This window comes from Cottoperca gobio, chromosome 10 (genome assembly GCF_900634415.1).
Source record: "Cottoperca gobio chromosome 10, fCotGob3.1, whole genome shotgun sequence".
Classification (NCBI taxonomy): domain Eukaryota; kingdom Metazoa; phylum Chordata; class Actinopteri; order Perciformes; family Bovichtidae; genus Cottoperca; species Cottoperca gobio.
In genome coordinates, this window is record NC_041364.1 from 16,897,487 (window position 1) to 16,916,488 (window position 19,002).

At 41.4% G+C, this 19,002-nt stretch overlaps 1 protein-coding gene across 3 annotated transcripts; it reads left to right on the forward strand.

The window, feature by feature from the left end:
* Positions 1-578: 578 nt before the first annotated feature.
* Positions 579-18,283, forward strand: synpo (synaptopodin). Of its 3 annotated transcripts, none has more exons than XM_029441114.1 (4): positions 579-702; positions 5,035-6,410; positions 11,238-13,309; positions 15,114-18,283. In XM_029441114.1, exons 2-4 carry the CDS (start codon positions 6,242-6,244, stop codon positions 16,329-16,331), a joined length of 3,459 nt encoding a protein of 1,152 aa, XP_029296974.1. In that variant the 5' UTR covers positions 579-702; positions 5,035-6,241; the 3' UTR covers positions 16,332-18,283. The 3 variants fall into 3 exon arrangements, with proteins under 3 accessions (XP_029296974.1, XP_029296975.1, XP_029296973.1); XM_029441115.1 differs by having other exon boundaries at positions 688-818; XM_029441113.1 differs by lacking the exons at positions 579-702; positions 5,035-6,410 and adding exons at positions 8,658-8,897; positions 10,860-10,977.
* The last annotated feature ends 719 nt before the right edge of the window (positions 18,284-19,002 follow it).

Genomic DNA, 19,002 nt, shown 5'->3' on the forward strand with positions numbered 1-19,002 from the left:
TAATCTCAGGATTAACTTCCCTGCAGAGGCCAAAATGTGTGTACTGTACAACAAATATGAGTGTAACTGTCCATGAGTCCTGAGCAATCCGCACACATGGCAGAAAGCTCAGTAGGGTCTTTATATCTGATGATTCTTGCCCTAAGTCTGTGTTTCTGTGCTTGACATTTATTATTCAAAAGCGACCAGGGACAGCATCAACACATTCTGTGGGTTTAGCAGGAACTTCGTCTACATTTTTCTTGCATAGTTTTCACTCTTTATTTGGATTTCTCTGCCCCGTGTACATGGCGGGAAAAATGGGTCAAGAAAGGAAAAGAGAGGGGTGGGGAGGAATGGGGCTCACTGGTCCCTCAACATCCTTGTGTTGAATATGAAAATATATTATAGCATAATGTGTTCAGTATGCAAGCTTGAAGGAAACCATATGAAAAGATTCCAGACAAAGAGCCTTCTGTGTTCCAACTGACCCCCTCCCACCCCCATCCTTCGTCTGCTTCAATTGGGAGAGAGGGAGACACAGAGAGAAGGAGAGACGGAGGGAGAGAGAGAGAGAGAGAGAGAGAGAGAGAGAGAGAGAGAGAGAGAGAGAGAGAGAGAGAGAGAGGTAAAAGGGGGAGGTGTGTGTGCAGAGTCGTAGGAACTGAAAAGGGGCAGTACACACACTCGCTGCCTCACACAGCCAGACCCACCGGAGTACAGGTGAGCAGCATGACTAAAACCAACACACACCAAACAGGAAGGAGCAGGAATTTTATCTGTCACTGCGATTGCTGCACACTTGGTCACCTGCAGCCTATTATATTTATCTTTGCGGGGTAAGACACTATCTTTGTTTGTGGAGGGAGAGAGAGAGAGAGAGAGAGTGCAGTGAACTGAAGCAGAAGAGGAGGGAAACTTTGAAAGTCTTTGTTTGAGTAGATGACAAACATCTGTGGCCGCTGTTTTTCCCCTCGGTGCAGGCTGCAGACTTGCAGAAGGGGGTCGGCTGGCTACATTAGCACTGTGGTCACTGATATCCGAGCCTATTGTCCTGACTGCGTGGAGCCTGCTGTGTCGTCAGGTTATAGACTTGAGCTGCACTGTGTAACATTAGATGGTGTATCCAATTAAAGACCTGGCTGAAGCTGTATTGACTTACATATATAAGTAATTGCTTCCTGTTAACACAACAGGTGAGGCCCATTAACTTTATTTTACAGGAGGGCAACTGTAGGTTTTCTTCAGCCATATATATATAATATTCTAACTAATGATACCCCTTTAGTTTACTGTGAAAACTGGTTTTGTGAAATGTCTTGGTTTGAAGATAATAACTAAACTAAATATTTAAAACCACTCCACAAATAATCCCTGCAGTATTATTTGTATACATCTTACATTTTTTAAAAGTGCATGTACTTTCTCTCTTTGATGTCTAATAGTTTTCAGATTGTGACTGATTGTTTTCGATGGTTTCCCCCTTCTGGCACCAGATCATACACACCTACTTCAAGTATTTATCTTTGCCTCTTGAAGTTCTCCACCTGTGACTCTGAGAGTAGGATGAGCACCACATGAAGCAAACACTTCATTACAAGGTTTTCCTCTGCATGATTTATGATTGCAGTTGCACGATTCATAAAAGGGGAAAGAGAAACAGAGGGAAGGAGACATTTGTGACTTTTATTGGAGTCTCTGCCGTATAGTGTGTGTCTTACATGTCAGTCATCAGCCAGCACAAGCCGAGGCATGTTGACTATCACAGCCTCCTGAGGAATTATGAACCAGGAATGCCAATTTTGGAACACTACCCAAAATTATTTCGTCGTGCTGCGAGGGCCCTTGAATGGTTCTTTGTCTCCGCAAAAGTGAGAGAGAGAGCAAAGGGCCCTGCTAAAGCCTTTAGGATTTACGGCTGAATAATTTTTTTCCTTGCCAATTTGTAAAGGATCCAGGCAAAAGGAAAGAGATAAGAGACACCGCAGCTCTGCCCTTGAGGGATTCAATCCTAAAGGCTTGCCAGTCAATGTCGTGACCAGATGCCTCATTATAAGCTCGGTAACTGATACACTTTTAAATCTTACAGTAGGTGGAATGCGTGCTCACCTGACATCCACACATCTCACATACCTCAACACATGTGCGCCCAGAGTAACTGATGATGCACAGATGTCATACCTGAGGTGAAAATGCATGCAGTGTATGAGTTATTAGGTAACTGACATGCTGTCTACAAGTTGGCTATTGATGCAGATGTGTAATAAATGTACAAGACAACGGCCATGAGGGACAAATGAATGATTACAGTTTGTGCGGCTGCCAAAGACATTTCTTTTCTGCGTCATCACTATGCGAGACAGAGAGCTGCGGGATAGATTTGCTGTCTGCGTATGGATCCATCATATGTTGACGATGTACAGGAACTCTGTGATTACACACTAAATCGGCCTACGGGCCAGACTGTAAATGATATCCATGGCTCTAATCATGAAGGTCAATGGGTGGCACAAGAAAACTGTGCGGGGGTGGGAGCTGAGCAGGACAGGTGGGCACTGTGAAATACCTTTTGAACCTCAAGGTAATTGGAGGGTAGAGGGAGGGGAAGAGATGACATCAGATCTTTGGTATGGTAGTACTGTAGGCCTGCAGCTTATCCTTATAAAATGGTTCATATGACGTCTGCTCCACAGACAGGCTCAAGAACTCTTTTGTCCCCCTGGCCATAAGACTGTACAACTCCTCTTGGTGATGGCCGGGGGATTCAGATTCAGATTCAGATTCAATTCAATTCAATTTCAAATCACAACAGCCTGTACTTTCACTTTCACTTTGTATTTATAACAGTTTTATTTATAACAGTTTTATTGTATTTCTAGCATTTATCACTTTATCACTTAATTTGATTTTTTATTTTATTTGAAGTCTTATTTGAAATGTACATTTGTAATGGCGGAAGGGGGGGTAGATGGGTAATTGTTTAATTGTGTAAATGTTTTAAGCTACTGGATGCTTGAATTTCCCTGGGGATAAATAAAGTATCTATCTATCTATCTTACGAAAAGATATTCCTAGTTTTAATGCGTTCTCCTACGAATATCCAGTGATGTGTCAATTTCAATCATTTAAAAAAAAAAACTTCTCCTTTCAAAGGAAATTATTTGGATAGGATTTGGAAAATATGGTGTTTTGGGTTGAAATATCTATGGCAGTGGCATTACTTAACTATGGATGCTACAGTAAGCTATGTGACAAATAAATAAATTCTGGTTTTACCAGCACACGAACACCAGTCTCACGGTTGTTTTTGGACCAGTCCGTCCACCCTGACCTCATTCCTACGCAGACTTTGTCAGTCTTGATACTTCCTGGTTTACAATTATGTGGATTACATACAAATTAATTTTGTGGGATATATAGGAATTACAGTGCTTTCAGTAGTATCAGTTGGAGTGGTGTAGATTTCACAAATACATCACCCAAGCTGGATATTAACAAGCTGGGACCAACGAAAATAAAACAAAAACACAGATTGTGGCAGACAGGGTCCATATGTTGGTGTTTTAAGATAAGTCTGCATCTGTGTTCATGTCAACCCTGAGTATCCTACATCTGTTCTTTGTCTGGCAGTTAATCAATATTTGCAAGACAAGTAATCAAACCATATTTCAATCAATCTGGTACAGCAGTGTTAGAACACGCCCACAACGTGTGTTCACCTCTGTTCTCATTGATTACAGTGAACATGACATTTTGGAACAACAAAGACGACTGTGAATAAAGGAAATGATAGATGCAAACACATCTGGGGGAATCAAAGAGCTGTTGTCAGAGGGTCGAAACAATACCAGCCTTCATCTCTTCTCATTTGACACGATCTCGCCAGTAAGCGAAAAGGATTTTTCTTTCTTTTCTGCAGGGAGGTGGGGCAGTGTTTTGTTTGGGTTGATTGTGTTCAGGGGCCAATGAGCAGTCCGCCTACAGACTGTCATGACTCAACTGTCATGTCAGGGGGAGAGTGTCTCCACCAAACACAATCTTCAAAGGACGCAAACAACTTTACGGCGCTTGCACACCTTCACAAAAGATGAATGTGAGCGTGGTTGCTATGCCTCTGAGGAATTTTCAAAAATAATGATTATGTCTCTGCACAGTCCTCCCACTCCTGAGTGTTACATCTGTGATTCATGGGCGAAAACAAATGCAACCGCGATCAGCTTCAAGGAGAGGCAAGTCTGATCAAGGAAAAGGATGTGCAAACACATCATTATCATTACAAATGTTGTCAGTGGGTATTATTAGCTTTGAAGGGAGAACATGACACTGCGGATCTAATGAAATGCTTCATCAGATAAGAGGGAGAGCTGCCATTTTTTACTTCATGCTGCTATAATCTTTAATACACATTCACTTTCACAGCATTCTGTATCCCATTACAGACCCTGAGGCAGAGATAATGCAAATTTTTTGGCAGGTTTAATACAAACCTCCAACCTTAAAGCCTTATTTTCCGTCTTCGGACTCAGCTCTGAGTTCATCACATTCAAACTCTCCTCATTTCCGTTTCCTCCCTTTTAGCCTGACTACAGTTCAAAGTGAGAAGGCTAAACTTCATCTTTGAAGACAGACAATTGGACTTTCATTGTCTCAAAAATCGACAAAGGTTGAGAATCATGCTTTTTGGAAGAAAACCAATGTTCATTAAAAGTATCAGATGATCCACACTGAGAATATTAAAATGTTCCTCAAGCCACTTTTCTTTCACTTTGGAATTTGTAAAAACTGCAGACTCTCTGTCGGCACAAAGGTCAGGTCTGTTGGACTGCTTTCTAAAAACTATCACAGATAATATTTAAAATCCCGTACAAAGCAGTGGGTTGAAACTCATACTGCCATTACACAAAGGCTGACGATGGAAAACCGAGTAGGATTCTTGTACCAGCTGTTTGCCAAAGCTGTGGTTGGATGTAACCTTTTGTCTTTGCTCATACAATATTTGAAGAAATATTAGCTTAAATGCATATTAACCTGAATATTTCTTCTTTTTTTTTGCAGGTGGTTCTGGACAGAAAATGGACATTGAGAGGAACTAGATAAAGCACAGCAACCTTTCATCCTTTTATCTACAGCTGAAGCCTGGTCCGCCAAACAAAACAGTTTTTTACTGACTGGGTGAACAACCAGAACGCAGACATCAAATGTTGACATCTTTTCTACAAGGAGCAAAACAAACAAACTGAAAATCTAAATGGTGGAGCTGCCGACTGCAGAATTACTGTATTCATGACAAATACTTAGTTTTAGTGTGCTGATGCATTTCAGTATTAATCAAAACTACCCCCTGAAGAAATACAAACAATCCTTCTCAATTGTGATTTTGTGAATAAACAAAATAACTGAAATTGATTATCCTGCCTTTAAAGGCTGTGTCTGGATTTAATGTGTGATAAATAACACAGAATACCAGAATAAAGCAATTTTAGTTGAATACATTGGCGCTATGAATACAAACAAGTCTCTGGAATGACCTTTTCAGAGTAAAATGTTATTGCTCACATGCACCTAACGGCAGGAAGCTGCCATATACACAGTTCCCCTTCATGTCACTGTAGAGTTATGATCTCCAAGATAAAGGGCAGATCCTTTTCTCCGAAAGAAAAATAATCTGCGGGCTGGAGATTGGGATGCAGACGAAAAGCATGTTTTGGTGACCAAAATAGCAGAGGAGGAAGAGCAACGTCTGGGAAAGAAAAAAAGGAGTATTAGAGAGATGCGAATAGAGAAAGTGGACTGCTTCTCAGCCTTCTTTGCCAGAGTTTCAACAGAGCACAACAAACTTGTGCAATTTTCCTGGCAATTGTCCATGGGAGTGTATCGAAGGTACATCGGAACTGACCCTCCTAGGAGGTCCTGTTAGATCGAGAATAATGCTTCATGAAGACCAAAGCAAGAGCACACTTCTTCCATCAAATTTCAGCTGACTTCAGGACAACATTTTGAAGGATTATTGCTGAAAAGGGACCGGAAGCAGCAACTTGGAAAGCTGAGCTATTCTTTTCTTTGTCCTTTTTTGTGTGTTTTCCTGTATTTCTAAACACACTAACTGCCTGCCAGTGAGCACTAAAACTTCCATCTTCCAACTGGACCGACAGTTTTATCTAATTAGGAGAGAAGATTGAGCTGACTGGAACGAAACACTTGTATATCCCCCTGCCAAAGGCTTTTGCTTCTGCTTCTGCAGAATCATTTTACCGTGGGTAGCATGGAGATGGACAAGGGACATACGTCTGTCAGGAGGGGAGTGAGCTGGAGTCCAGGAGGATTGAGAAAACCTCTTCAGGCAACGCAAAACACGCACACTCCAGGGACAGAGTGCAATGCATCATGGGAGACGACAGGATTCAACAAAGAACAGATGAGCCGGAAAACAAGTAAGTGTTTGTTTATCTGGCATTTGCTGTCCTTATTTTGGGGAGCCCAAGCAGCAACCAGAAAGTGTATTGTTACCAGAGCTGGAAGAAGTACTTAGATCTTTTACTTTGAGTGTAAGAAATTTAAAGTCCTGCATTAAAAAATGTTCCCAAAAAAAACTGTGCAAAAGTATTACCATCAAAATATACTTAAAGTACATATACTCATTATGCAGAATTGCCTATTTCAGAATATTATATGTTATACTACTGGAATATATAATTATTGATGCATTAAAGTGTTCATCTCTTTAATGTTGCGGCTGGTAAACCTAAAGCTGGTGGAGCTCATTTAAATGACTTTATAAACTACTGGGAAGCTTGTGAATTCACTCCCTGGGATCAATAAATATCATCATTTATTTGTTGGTTATATTTTGTGTTATTAATCTGAACCGGGAAAAAGTACCTAAAGCTGTCAGACAAATGTAGTGGAGTAAAAAGTACATAATTGACATCTAATATGTAGTGGAGTAGAAGTATAAAGTTGAAAAGAAATGTAAATACTCAGAGTAAAGTACAAGTATCTTAAAATTGTGGTTAAGTAAACTACTTGAGTGTATGTACTTAGTTACTCTCCACCATGGATTGTAACTATGTTACTTCAGAGGAAATGTGGTTGTAAATACATTTCCGGTGGTTTGTTTGTAGCGCTGACTTAATGCTACAGTGTGGATTGAACTGCAGTATATCATCATATCAGAAAACTTAGAAACTGAAGGGAGTGGACAGCAAATAGAAAAAACAGACAGCCCCCTCAGCACAACTTGACACAGTGAAGCTCTCTATGAAACATCTGTTTCCATGCCGTAAAAATACAGGCAGCCCTGACAGCAATGGAAATGCAATCATGCATCACTGCTAAAGGGCAGTCTTAATATACAACACAGCCACTAACAATAATGGGATAACCTGTGGCAAAAGCTGTTTGGAAACTTCTCTAAACATTTATTTTTATTTTCACAGCTGTCAACTCCTAAATAAGTAGGAAAAAGAGAAGTTCACACTCCATAATAACACCAACAACATTTTGTTGTTGGTGTTATTATGGAGTGTGAAATGTAAAAAAAAACCCTGAAACAATCCTCAGCTGGAAAGATAATTACCTCTGGGCTGTGACATTCCTGTCATATGCAGTATTCAAAGAGAGTAAAAAGGCATTGTACATTGAGGAAGCATAACAGAAAGGTCATGGCCATCAGATAAACGTCCCTGATATAGATCTAGGTATAACCTCCAACACTGTTCCCACCAGTCACTGATTATTTTCCTCAAATGGAATTCAGATCACTGAAAGCTACACTAAACCCAGTTAATAATCGACTACACCTCTTCAGAGACCGTTCCTAACACACACATGTAACAATACGAGCAGCAGAGTTCAGTCTTTTATTTTCCCAACGGGATCCACTGGGTGTTTAAGTCACATTCAGTCGGGCAAGACCCCAGGACCCCTGTTAATCCTTGTCTTTCCGCTTCACACATCACCCACGGGGGCTGGTGCTGTCATCCCGCTCGCCCCACAGCCATCGCCCGGAGAAAGATAACATCCGACAGGGTAATCTGACCTTTGATACACAAATGCAGGGTTGGCCCCCCTGATTTAAATCCTCCCGCAGTGGGAGCAGTTTGCCGTCTGCTCTCACCCACGCAGGGATGAGGGGATGGGACAGAGGGCATAGAGATGAGGTAGGGAAAGGAGGGGTGGACAATGAGATGTGGGGGCTCTTGCATCATTGCTGAGGGTTGACTTTTGTCTCTGCTGGAGGACAGGAAATTCCTATCCTGCTCTTGCAGGTTGGAGCTTAGGGCCCCGGGGGTTCAGAGAGGGCAGACACTCGGTTGGGGAGAGTGCTCAATAAATACACACACTTACATGGTGATTTCTAGACAGACACGGAGGGCAGCAGAGTTCAGGAGCTGGATCTCTGGAGTCTCTGTGCTCTAATCCATAAGATGCACATTTACTGGAGTATCTCTGGCATCCCTTTCCACTTCAAAGACTGCAACAAGGAGTCACACACTTCCCTGCCATCACAGGACATTAGACAGAGATAAACCGCTCAATGCTTGCCATTGATTGGACAACTCTCCAGAACTGTCAAAACAAAGTGCAGTCCGTGTGCACATCAATACTTTCGCTACAGAAGCCCCTAAGCTCTTTTCTCAAAGGCATATGTCTTCGTTTTTATAATTAGTGGAAACCCTGGAGGTGGTGGTGCAAATTCCAAAAAGTGAAACAGAGCTGGAGGCTGAATGACAGACAGCATAGCCTCCACCTCCCTCCCTGCCTGTCTGCCTGGCTGTGTGCTGGACTGCGGAGCAAAAGAAATCCGATCCTGTGTCTCGCTACAGAAAGGGGGTGTGAAGCTATCAGACGCAGTTAAATTGAAAACTCTTGTGGAAGTACAACAAAACAGCGGAGCTCTGAATTTGAACATGAAAAAGGTAAGGGAATAGGCTCTGAGTTGGATCCAGCCAGACAAATGTAACTTTCCGTTAACTTTGGGATATTTATAGCCTTGAATTAAAACTTAGGGACAAACTTGTGCTTTCCTGTTTTATGAAGCAATATGACTTGTTAGTAGCAGCAGTTGTTTTTGTAACTGAAAACGTGGTTTGGCATCTGTAACTGTAAGGGTTTTTTTCATCATAAATGAAAGAGTTAATAAAAGAAAAACCTCTAGAACTTTTTTAGCTTTTCTGTGATCAGTTCCTTATGAGATCTGAATATGCGCTGTAGCCTAAAGAACATGAATTCAACTCAGATTTATTTACATTTATTGGTTGTTGATTAACATCTTCATTCGTTTACATATTGCTGGGAATGACTAAGTGGTTGTTGTCATGTAATCAGATAATAACCAAATGTTCTCTACACCTTATTATCAAATTCACTGAAGTATTTAACAAAATGTGAATCACTGATGGGATTTGCACCTGCCTGATACTTGATAGTCTGGCTCCCACTAGAGGTAACTAGATGTTTACAGTTAGAGGACATTTTATTTCAAGCCTCCCTGCTCAGGCTCTGGTATATCCAGGTATTCTGAATTATAAAACATTAAATAGCTAATAAAAATGTTATGACCTGTCGTGGCATTCCTATATTATTATATAATAGTAGGTAGGTTCTCTACGGCAGTCTATAAAGGAAGGAGATTTATGCTCATGTCAATAGGACTGCTTGTTTAAAGGGTTGTGTGATAATGCTTTCATCCCTGTTATAATGTTGTCACAAATATGTGAGGTGGTTGATACATCTCTTTCTAATAGTGTCCCGTTCTGTCTTTCCTCTGTCAGTCAGATTGAATGATATACCATAGTTGACGCTGACATTGACATATTTCCAGACATATCATCATCAAAGGGTATAGTTTTGTGCATCTAAATGCACTGCAAATGTTTATAATTCAAATAGGTATATTGTCCCTCTTTATATATCGAAATAATAAGATAATAAACATATGAACTTTAGATGGGTCCATGGAAAAGGAACTCATAGGTGAACCTACTAAGGGTTAATTCAGTTACTGTTGAGGGCAGACCGAAAGGCTGTTAAATCAATGACAGGTGCATATTATTCCTTTTTGCTGGAGAAATTATCATGACAGCTTTATACTCTGTGCCAGGAAAAACTGCATGCAGAATGAGCTCTAAAGGAAAGCTTACAAGTGATTGATTTACGCATAATTATTGTGATTGGCACATGATTAGGTCAAATAATGTAGCTCTCTGGATACATCACCCTATTAAATAAAGAAAGAGTCATGACTGTGCCAGAGAGACGTGGAATATCTTCCACCAGTCAGAGTCACATAAATAAGATGAATAATCTACCAGATGTGTCGCCACAACCAGTTATTCTCCTTTAAAATGTCAATCAGAGAATCTATCTAAAGGTTTTTATTCTGTTAAAAAAATGTAAACTCTCGTAAAGAGCATGATGTAATCAATGTATTTAAGATGGGAACACTTGATTGTATAGTATGTTTATATACAGCAGTCATAAGATGTCATTTTTGGAAGCTGTCGATTGTAAAAAATGGTCTATTAAGGGTTCGAGCTGCAGTATTGCACAAATTAACTACAGAGAGAAACCAAAGGCATGTTGGAAGCTCAGGCAGGGAGTTTTCTCAGCGGTGGAGGAATGCTCAGGGAGGGACTACTGCAGATGGCAGAGGAAATAGCTCCGCTGCCTGGAATGGAGCTCTTAAGCTCCAAAAACAAACTGTCAATTTTAACATAGCCATAATTTCAAGGTAATCAGAAAAACTGCAGCATCAGTGTAAGAAATGTTTGACAACTATTTCTTTTGGTACTGTAGGAGACATTGACCTAGATATTTTTATTAGCTTTAGTCAACAAGCTTATTAAAATGTTTCTCCGCCTACACACTACGTCTGTTAGTTCTTTGTCTACAGCTCCAGTCTGCTGAGTCAAGTGTCCACAAAGCCCTATTTCTCGCTGGATTGGTTGGAATCAAAAGCAAAGCACAATCAAAACCATATGGTGCAGAAACAATTACGTGGGTTTTTAAAGAGAATATTTAATCCCTGACTTGTTAAAAAATGTGTCCTTGCTGGTTCTCTCTATTTGTACTGTACATAAAAGCGGTTTGGCTAGCTTTAATTAGATGTTGAGGGAGTTGTCTTTGTTTAAACAGTAGATGTAGCCCATAAGTCTTCCAAAGTAAGGGTCCCTTTTATCTAAAAAATAAAATAAAAATCCTTGGTTTCTGTTATTAATCAGGCTTTTCATCTTCTCTCCCTATCATTTTCACTCCAGATCTGACCAGGAGCGCCAGTTTATCAGAGAAGGAGCTAAAGGAGGCTCGTGTCAGGAGTCAGATCATCGCTGCTCAGCTCACCGTCCCTTCCAACTCCAGCTCCAGAGGCGTGCAACTCTTCAACCGGCGCAAGCAGAGGGTCAGCGCCTTCACGCTTGAAAGCTGCGGAGAGGGGTCAGGCGGGGACAGAGTTGAGAACGTGAAAACAGACCCCTCAACTAACCAACTAACATGGGCAGAGAGGAGCACTGAAGAAAAAGATAGAGACCTGAACTTTAAGAATAGCAAGCCACTCTTGTCACCACCTGGGACGGTACGTTCAGCTGGTGATATCATGGAGGAACCCGGTAAAGATTTCTACAAGGAAGACGACATGGAGGATAGTGTTATCCAAGAGAGACATTTCCTCCCTGTTAAGGAAGAGCAGGAGGAAGAGGAAGAGGAAGAGGCAAGAGATAAAATCCACAAGGAGCTCGAGGACAAAGTCAAGGATGAGATTCCCCCTGGAAGTAATAATACTGATCCAGTTCTGATGAGACATGCTGAAGGGGAGGCAGAGATAAATAGGGGCCATACAGGGCCAGTTCCCCCTGGAAAGCTTCATAATGGCTGCCACAGTACCTCTGGACCTGGGAGAGTGCCTGTTCCAACATCCAAGCAGACAAGCACCATCATCAATCGAACTGCCAGGCCCTTTTTTTCGCCGCTGACAGTGCAGTCACCAGAGGCAGCCAGCCCTGTCATGGACATTCCCCCTCCTCCTTCTTACGACACTCCTCCTCTCCCTGCTTTCACTGCTCCTCAACCTTTGGCGTTCTCACCTCCTCCTCCGCCTCCGTCATATCCCACACCTCCTTTACCGGCCTTTACAAACCAGCCTCCGCAAACCTACTACTCCAGTCCACCACTGATGTCTCCTGTCATGTCCCCTCCACTGCCCGAGTTCCCTGTGTGTTCTGTGTCTCAGTACCCACCCATGCCTCATTATGGTCCTCCCACAGCTCCAAAGCCCTCCACCTTTGTTCCTCAGCCTGCTGGAGAGAGGAAGCTGATAACACCAATGAAATCAGGAATACTTGAGGAGGGTGCTGCTAGAAGGGGAAATAGGAAGTCAATGTTCACATTCAAAGAGAAGACAGTGGTAGCGCCGAACCCTGAGCTGCTCTCTCTGGTGCAGGGGGTGGATGAAAGGAAGAAACATGGACATAGATCTATGCCTGAGCCAGCATCCGAGGAAGAGTTGCTGGCGCTGGGGGCAGAGGCCTCCAACTTCCTCGCCAAGGAAGAGGACAGGGCAGAGGAGGCAAGATCTCCAGAGTGGGCTTCCTGCCTCAAAACCTCCAGGACCCGTCCGAGGGCAGATCACATGCCAGAGCAGAGCCTCACCAATGTATCAGGAAAGGGGGCTGAGCTGTTTGCAAAGCGTCAGTCCAGGATGGAGAAATATGTGGTTGAGAAGCAAAATTCAGGACAGATTAGGTCTCCTTCTCCCACTATGTCTCTGCCACCATCTTGGGTGTACCCAGCAAACATGCCCGGCAGGGTCAAGGCTATTGCTAAAAACTCTGACATGGGTGCTCAGCTTTCACAAAACCTACAGGCCCAACAAGCAGTCAAGCAAAAACCAAGACAAAAAGCTCCAGCACCAGAGCCAATTCCAGAGCCTCCTTTAGAAAATGGTTGCTCCAAGATAGAGATGGACCTGTCAAGGCACCGGCCCTACCAGCTTTCCTCTTCCCTCTTCATCCTTAACCCAGTCAAGGACCCCCTTAGTACCTTACCCAGAGGTGCACCGCAGTCCAAGAACCTGATATCTACCCAGCCTTTCTCGAGACAGACTGCCTTACTTCATAACCCTCCTTCTCACTTCAGTACCCAGCATATGTCTTCACAGATGCCTCTCAGCCCCACAAGAGGAGGAGCAGAATATCCACCAAATCCAGCCTATGGGCAGCCAAGGATCAGTTCTCCTATGTCGGCCTTTTCTCCAGAGCGAGTGTCCTCTCCTCGGTCAGGGGTCCAGGCACCAAGGCCCATGTTTTCTGCAAAGAAGGCAGGGATTGCACCACAGGTGTGGAGACCCTCTTTCTACCATTTCTAGAAAATGTGTTTACATTGGAGGGATGGTTGGAAAACTGAAACTGATTTTAGTAGGGCTAAAGTTTGCAGTTTGATGCACTTTTTTGTTCAACTTGTGCCTTATTCTACTATCTCTTGTATTCTAGGTATTTAACAGAGTGAAATCTTTTTACATGTGAAACGTTTTAATCCTCACATGTATCAGAAAGCAATTGATGCACAAGAAAAAAGTTATGCAATTACCCTCAGTTAAAATAAAAAATGTGCGGAGCACGTCAGCACTAAAATATTTACATTTTCAGTACATTTTGAAATATGATGAGAAACAACCTCACACTTTTTCCACTTTGTCTCCCAGTTATGTGGGCACCAGGGTGATGCTGCTTCACAAAGCACTTTAACAGATGGTCTGGCATCTGCTTTATGATCTATGATTTGCAATTTAATGCTGCTTACTGACATGAAAGTTGCAGTGAAAGAACTCCTTTTTATGTCTTTTTCTCTTCGGGGTAATTTACTCTGCTTTCCAGCATTTTCTACATAAATAGATGGTGTGTACTTGGATTCTTTGATGTTTCAAATCTGCAGGATGCATACTAATTTGCATGATAGACCTACATATATATTGTTTTTCTGACTTAAAGCAGTAATTCCAGGAGTATTTTTTCACAGGACATCATCAATCACTGTTGTTATAGACTACAGGGTTTATTTTTGTTTCATTTCATAAACTTTGATTCACTGCTCTCTTCTGCTGTTATCCTGTCTGTTATGATAGATATCTTTGTGTAAGAGTGAGTCTTTCCTTCTCTGATTAAAACTTTATGCTAACACTCTGCTGTGACCTCTTTCTCCTTTTTCTCATTTCCTGACTTCACTGGCTTCTTTCAACCATTAGTTTGACTGTCTAGTGTTTGTTATTTCACTTTCCTGTCATTCTTGCAATCTCTGCAAACACTTACACATGCTAACAAATGTCATACCTCCGTTAAGTACAAAGATAATATGCAGCAGGAGACAGATCTATTTTTGGACACAGTATGTTACATTTAAATTGAAATAATTATTTCCGCATTCTATTGCAAAATACTGTACTTTACTCTTTAATAAGAATTTGAGTTATGTGCATTCATGTTAAGACCTGACCCTTGATCTTGTTGATCTTTCACAGATGCCCTGAACTTTTGAAATGTGACCATTCACATTAATAGAAGACCATAACTTCACAGGATACTGAGCGTAGCAGTTCAGTCTATAACACTAGAGACAGTGTTCATATCTGAATCACGAGTGGACAAAGTTTGCTCTTAATTAGTATGTGCATAAGAAGGAATGCTGCCCTTGCTACAGTCAAGTAACTTCATATCCCTGTAAAGGTTAACCACCTCAGGAAGGCCAGATGATGGTAACCTGAGAGAGATACTAAAGACAGGGCCTATGTGTGCTGGCAGCCAGGCTTATTGAAAAGGAAGAAGGGAATACACAGAGATGACCTGAAAGCCACTGGGGCTAAGACTGAACACATAAATATTATTTTACTGAAACAAATTCACTTAGTCCTTTTAAATAGGGTTAGGGTCCTTCTTCACACAAATATTGATCTTTTCTGAGTTAATGCTGAACAAAACATAATGGCATGGTCAAATCAAATCATTTGAATTTACATAATGAGGTCATTTATGTGTCCCAAAGTTGGACAACCATTATATTATCTCTTATTTTGCATGTTTGTGTGTTGTATTTTTTAATGTATGTTTCCAAGAGTCTAATAAATATTATTTGTCATGGTCCAACAGACACCAAAGGATTCCTCCTCAGTTGAAACCCCCAGTGAGACTCCCACGCCAACCAGGACGCCCATCCTCACCAGACGTTTCAGCAGCCCAGAGGGCCCTGCCACTGGGACCTGGACTCCCAGCATCCAAACTAATCGGCCGTCCACTACCATCACTAGCCGCTCAGTTACTTCTCCTGTATCCTCGCCCAGGGGTACAAGATGCCAATCCCCTATGGCCAGTCAGAATATCCAATTTTCTGCGGTTACCTCCACTACAACATCTAGACCCTCTCAAACATTTACAGCCACCTCTCCACGCTCACCTCCTTGGGGTTCAAGATGTCAGTCCCCAATGGTAAACCAGAATACCCAGTCCTCTAGCATCTCCTCCATTACTGGTTACAGACCATCCCAGACGTCTATGACTACTTCCCCTCTTTCTCCTCCTTGGGGTTCAAGATGCCAGTCCCCAATGGTAAACCAGTATACCCAATCTTCCACTGTCACCTCCACATCCACATCCAGGCCATCCCAAACATCTACAGCCACATCCCCACGCTCTCCTCCTTGGGGATCAAGATGCCAGTCCCCCATGTTGAGCCAAAATAGCCAGTCTTCCACCATTTCCTTTGTTCCTACTTCCAGACCAACCCAAACATCAAAAGCCACATCTCCTGTTTCTCCTCCTTGGGGCTCACGTTCCCAGTCTCCTGCACTCTCTCAGACCAGTTTATCCTTCCCTGCGACTAAACCTCTGTACACATCTTCTGCAACATCTTCTGTTCCCCCACCCAAAGACAGTCGCTGCATGTCACCCAATGTTAATAACCCAGACTCTAAAGCCAACCATCGCCTCCTGGCCAAGAACATCATCAATGCAGCCAAACGTAAAAACAGCCCCTCCCCTGGAGCACTGAGTGGTCACAGCCTCCCCATCTCACCACTGGGAAATTCCCACCATGGCTACGACTGTCACAAACCACCCATCAGCCATTTCCAGTCACGGGCATTTGGGGCCCAGTCCCCTACCTTCACCAGTCCTCCTCCAACCCCAACACAGAGGATTTGCTCCCCTGTGAGGCTCTACAACACTCGCTCCCTCACCGACTCTGATGCCTCTGTTGAGTCTGAAGACTCAGGCCTCCGATCACCCGGCCTGCACTCCTACAACACCTGCCCCCGGGGTTGGGGCGGTAGCCTGAGGGTGAAGAGAAGCACTGTCTCCACGGACCTGTGAGGGTGCATGATTTGAGTTTTCATAGACTTTGGGGCTTCTGATGGCATTTCATCAGCTAAAGGAAGATACCTTTCTGTAACTTTAAAAACCGATCCTGGACAATGATAAATGTTGTATCAAGCTAGTATTAGTATTTTATATGACTCACATTCATAGTATGGACTGACAAGAACAAGCTCTTTACATAACGCAGTTGCTGTGGCTTGTACGCTTCTTACATACCAAAAAGACTGAAAATACAGTAACCATAGATATTTTAATTCACTTCAATTTATGTTATACTTTCTACACCAAACATACATTCACATACAGCCACTCTCTAACTTAAATAACGTTTAAGTAAATGGTTTTTTTAATGTTATAAATTAATAATCATTATGTTTGCTGGTCTGACGCAAGTCAAAATGGGAAGAGACTTAAAGAATTGTAAGGCATAGAAGGGACACATGGAATGAGTAATGTATAAATATATAGCTCATTGGACTGTACAGGCATTCTTATTGTATTAGTAAAGGAACACAATTAACTATTCAGTGAATATTGATTTAGATTATACTGGATAAAAGGAGTTTCCATTATTTTTCCATAACGAAAGCACAGTGGTAGGTGGGACACATGCTAATCACATTATCATACAGGGTCACAGTATTCACCACAGCTTATTATCCATTTTAATCAATGGAAAATAAATCATATGCATAATTATCGCAGTGCAATAATCAATTTAACACAGTGTATGTTATGTATGTTATATGTTGATTTATGTACTGTATTTGCTAAAATGATTGTAAGCTTAATAACAGACAGATTGACGGAGAATGACGAAGAGATGAAGAGATGAAGAGATGAAGAGATGAAGAGTTATGAGGAGGTTCGATGGGGCATTGACGGAGCTGTTCAATCAAACACTGTTTCCATGATTCAGGAGAACGTTTTTTTAGCTAACGTTTAAACATTGATGATGGACAACTTAATGAACAAATATTAGCTGTCAACTTACAAATGAAATGGCATATTGATTGTAATACTCACATTGGAGATGGATGTTTGTGTACCACAATTTATGTCACTTTTGCTGACCACCTGTAATGTCTTTCATGAGGAACAGATTAACATATTCTGTGCCTGTACTTATTGTACAAAGTGCCTGTTTGGATGATCAAAAGCGTATGTCGGAGAAGGTACAACAAAACGTTGTTAAAAAAGGTTAGAAGAATGTTGTATGTTGTGAAATATTAATCTAAGTGTTTGTGAGAAAAGGATCAAAGGAATGGAATGTATTTTAAATACATACATAACTCTACTGTGCATTCTCTTTAACTTCTGAAGATTATTTTTATACTTGATTTGCACTTCTGTTCATTCCATTTCAAGTTGGCATTGTTTAAAAATTGATCTGCTCAAACAGGTGTCATTCCCAATAAAACCAGCAAATAATTGTCCTTCTGTAACAATGATAACATTCCTGCACGATTGAATATGTTGAATTAGCTGTAAACCTCACTGCTGCCTTCAAACCACATCTGTTTTTTTGTTTACGCCATTTGCATCTTGCCCAGTCCTGTGCCATCGCACACAACAGATCATATCTTCACTCCCTGACATGTAGGCCAAAAGCATCAGCACATTTATAAATATTTACTTCTGTGTGTCTTTCTGAGTGACAGGGACACCTGCTACACGGTGACCTGGCTCCTTCAGCAGGATTAAGCCTATTGCTGTCATGGATAGGTTTCAACCTGGGTCATCTCTGGACAAACCAAACACTGCTGACATCCTCAAACACAGCAAATAATTATTGAATGTTTGAGTATTGCAAGCAGATTATTTTAGGGGGGTTTGTGATGGCATGCCTGCATTTTTTCTATCAATACAGTTAATTTTTCTTTCATTTCATAACTGTATGATGTCTGAAAATTAATGCAAATAAAGTGATGACACGACAATTCAAATAAAGTTTGTTTTATTATTATATTTACCCTGAACTGAAAATAGTGGTATAATTGGGAATTATGTAAATTCTAGTATTCTTTTTAAAATATACAGTACCCAAATGAAACATTATGTGGGTAAATCATGGGATCAATTCATATACAAAACATTATTTAATTAACTTGTCCTTATTGTACACGTGGTGTAAGGCAAAACTATGTGACAAATGTAGGACTGAAGTAATCATTTACACCACAACCTAAACAAGGATTCATATTTCAGCTGGTCCTTACATAACCCCTCAATGCACTTCAACAGCCCCTTCATAAAAAAGATTCAGTTAGTATATTTTGATGCATTTTTATAGTTGGAATGATATGTTGTGAATTGTCTATTTTTACACACAAAGCTAATACAAACTTCATCCTTTAATTACAACATAATAATGACTACCCTTTGAATAGGCTCACAAGTTAAGTACTAAAATATGTGCAGGATCACCCACCACATTTGAAGACTTACAGTATTTCTTTGGTTTTACAGAGTCTTGCATCATACTTCATTGCCAGTGCAAAATACTACATATTCGACGTGATAGTTAGGCGACTGAAATGTCCCTGACAGCAACTCCTCAGGGTAAAAAGAAAACCAAAGCTACATTTATCACAGGTTCATAGACTGCCATCTGTAGGACCCCAGACATAAGTTCAAATGAGGCGACACTGTTTGAACTGGTTGT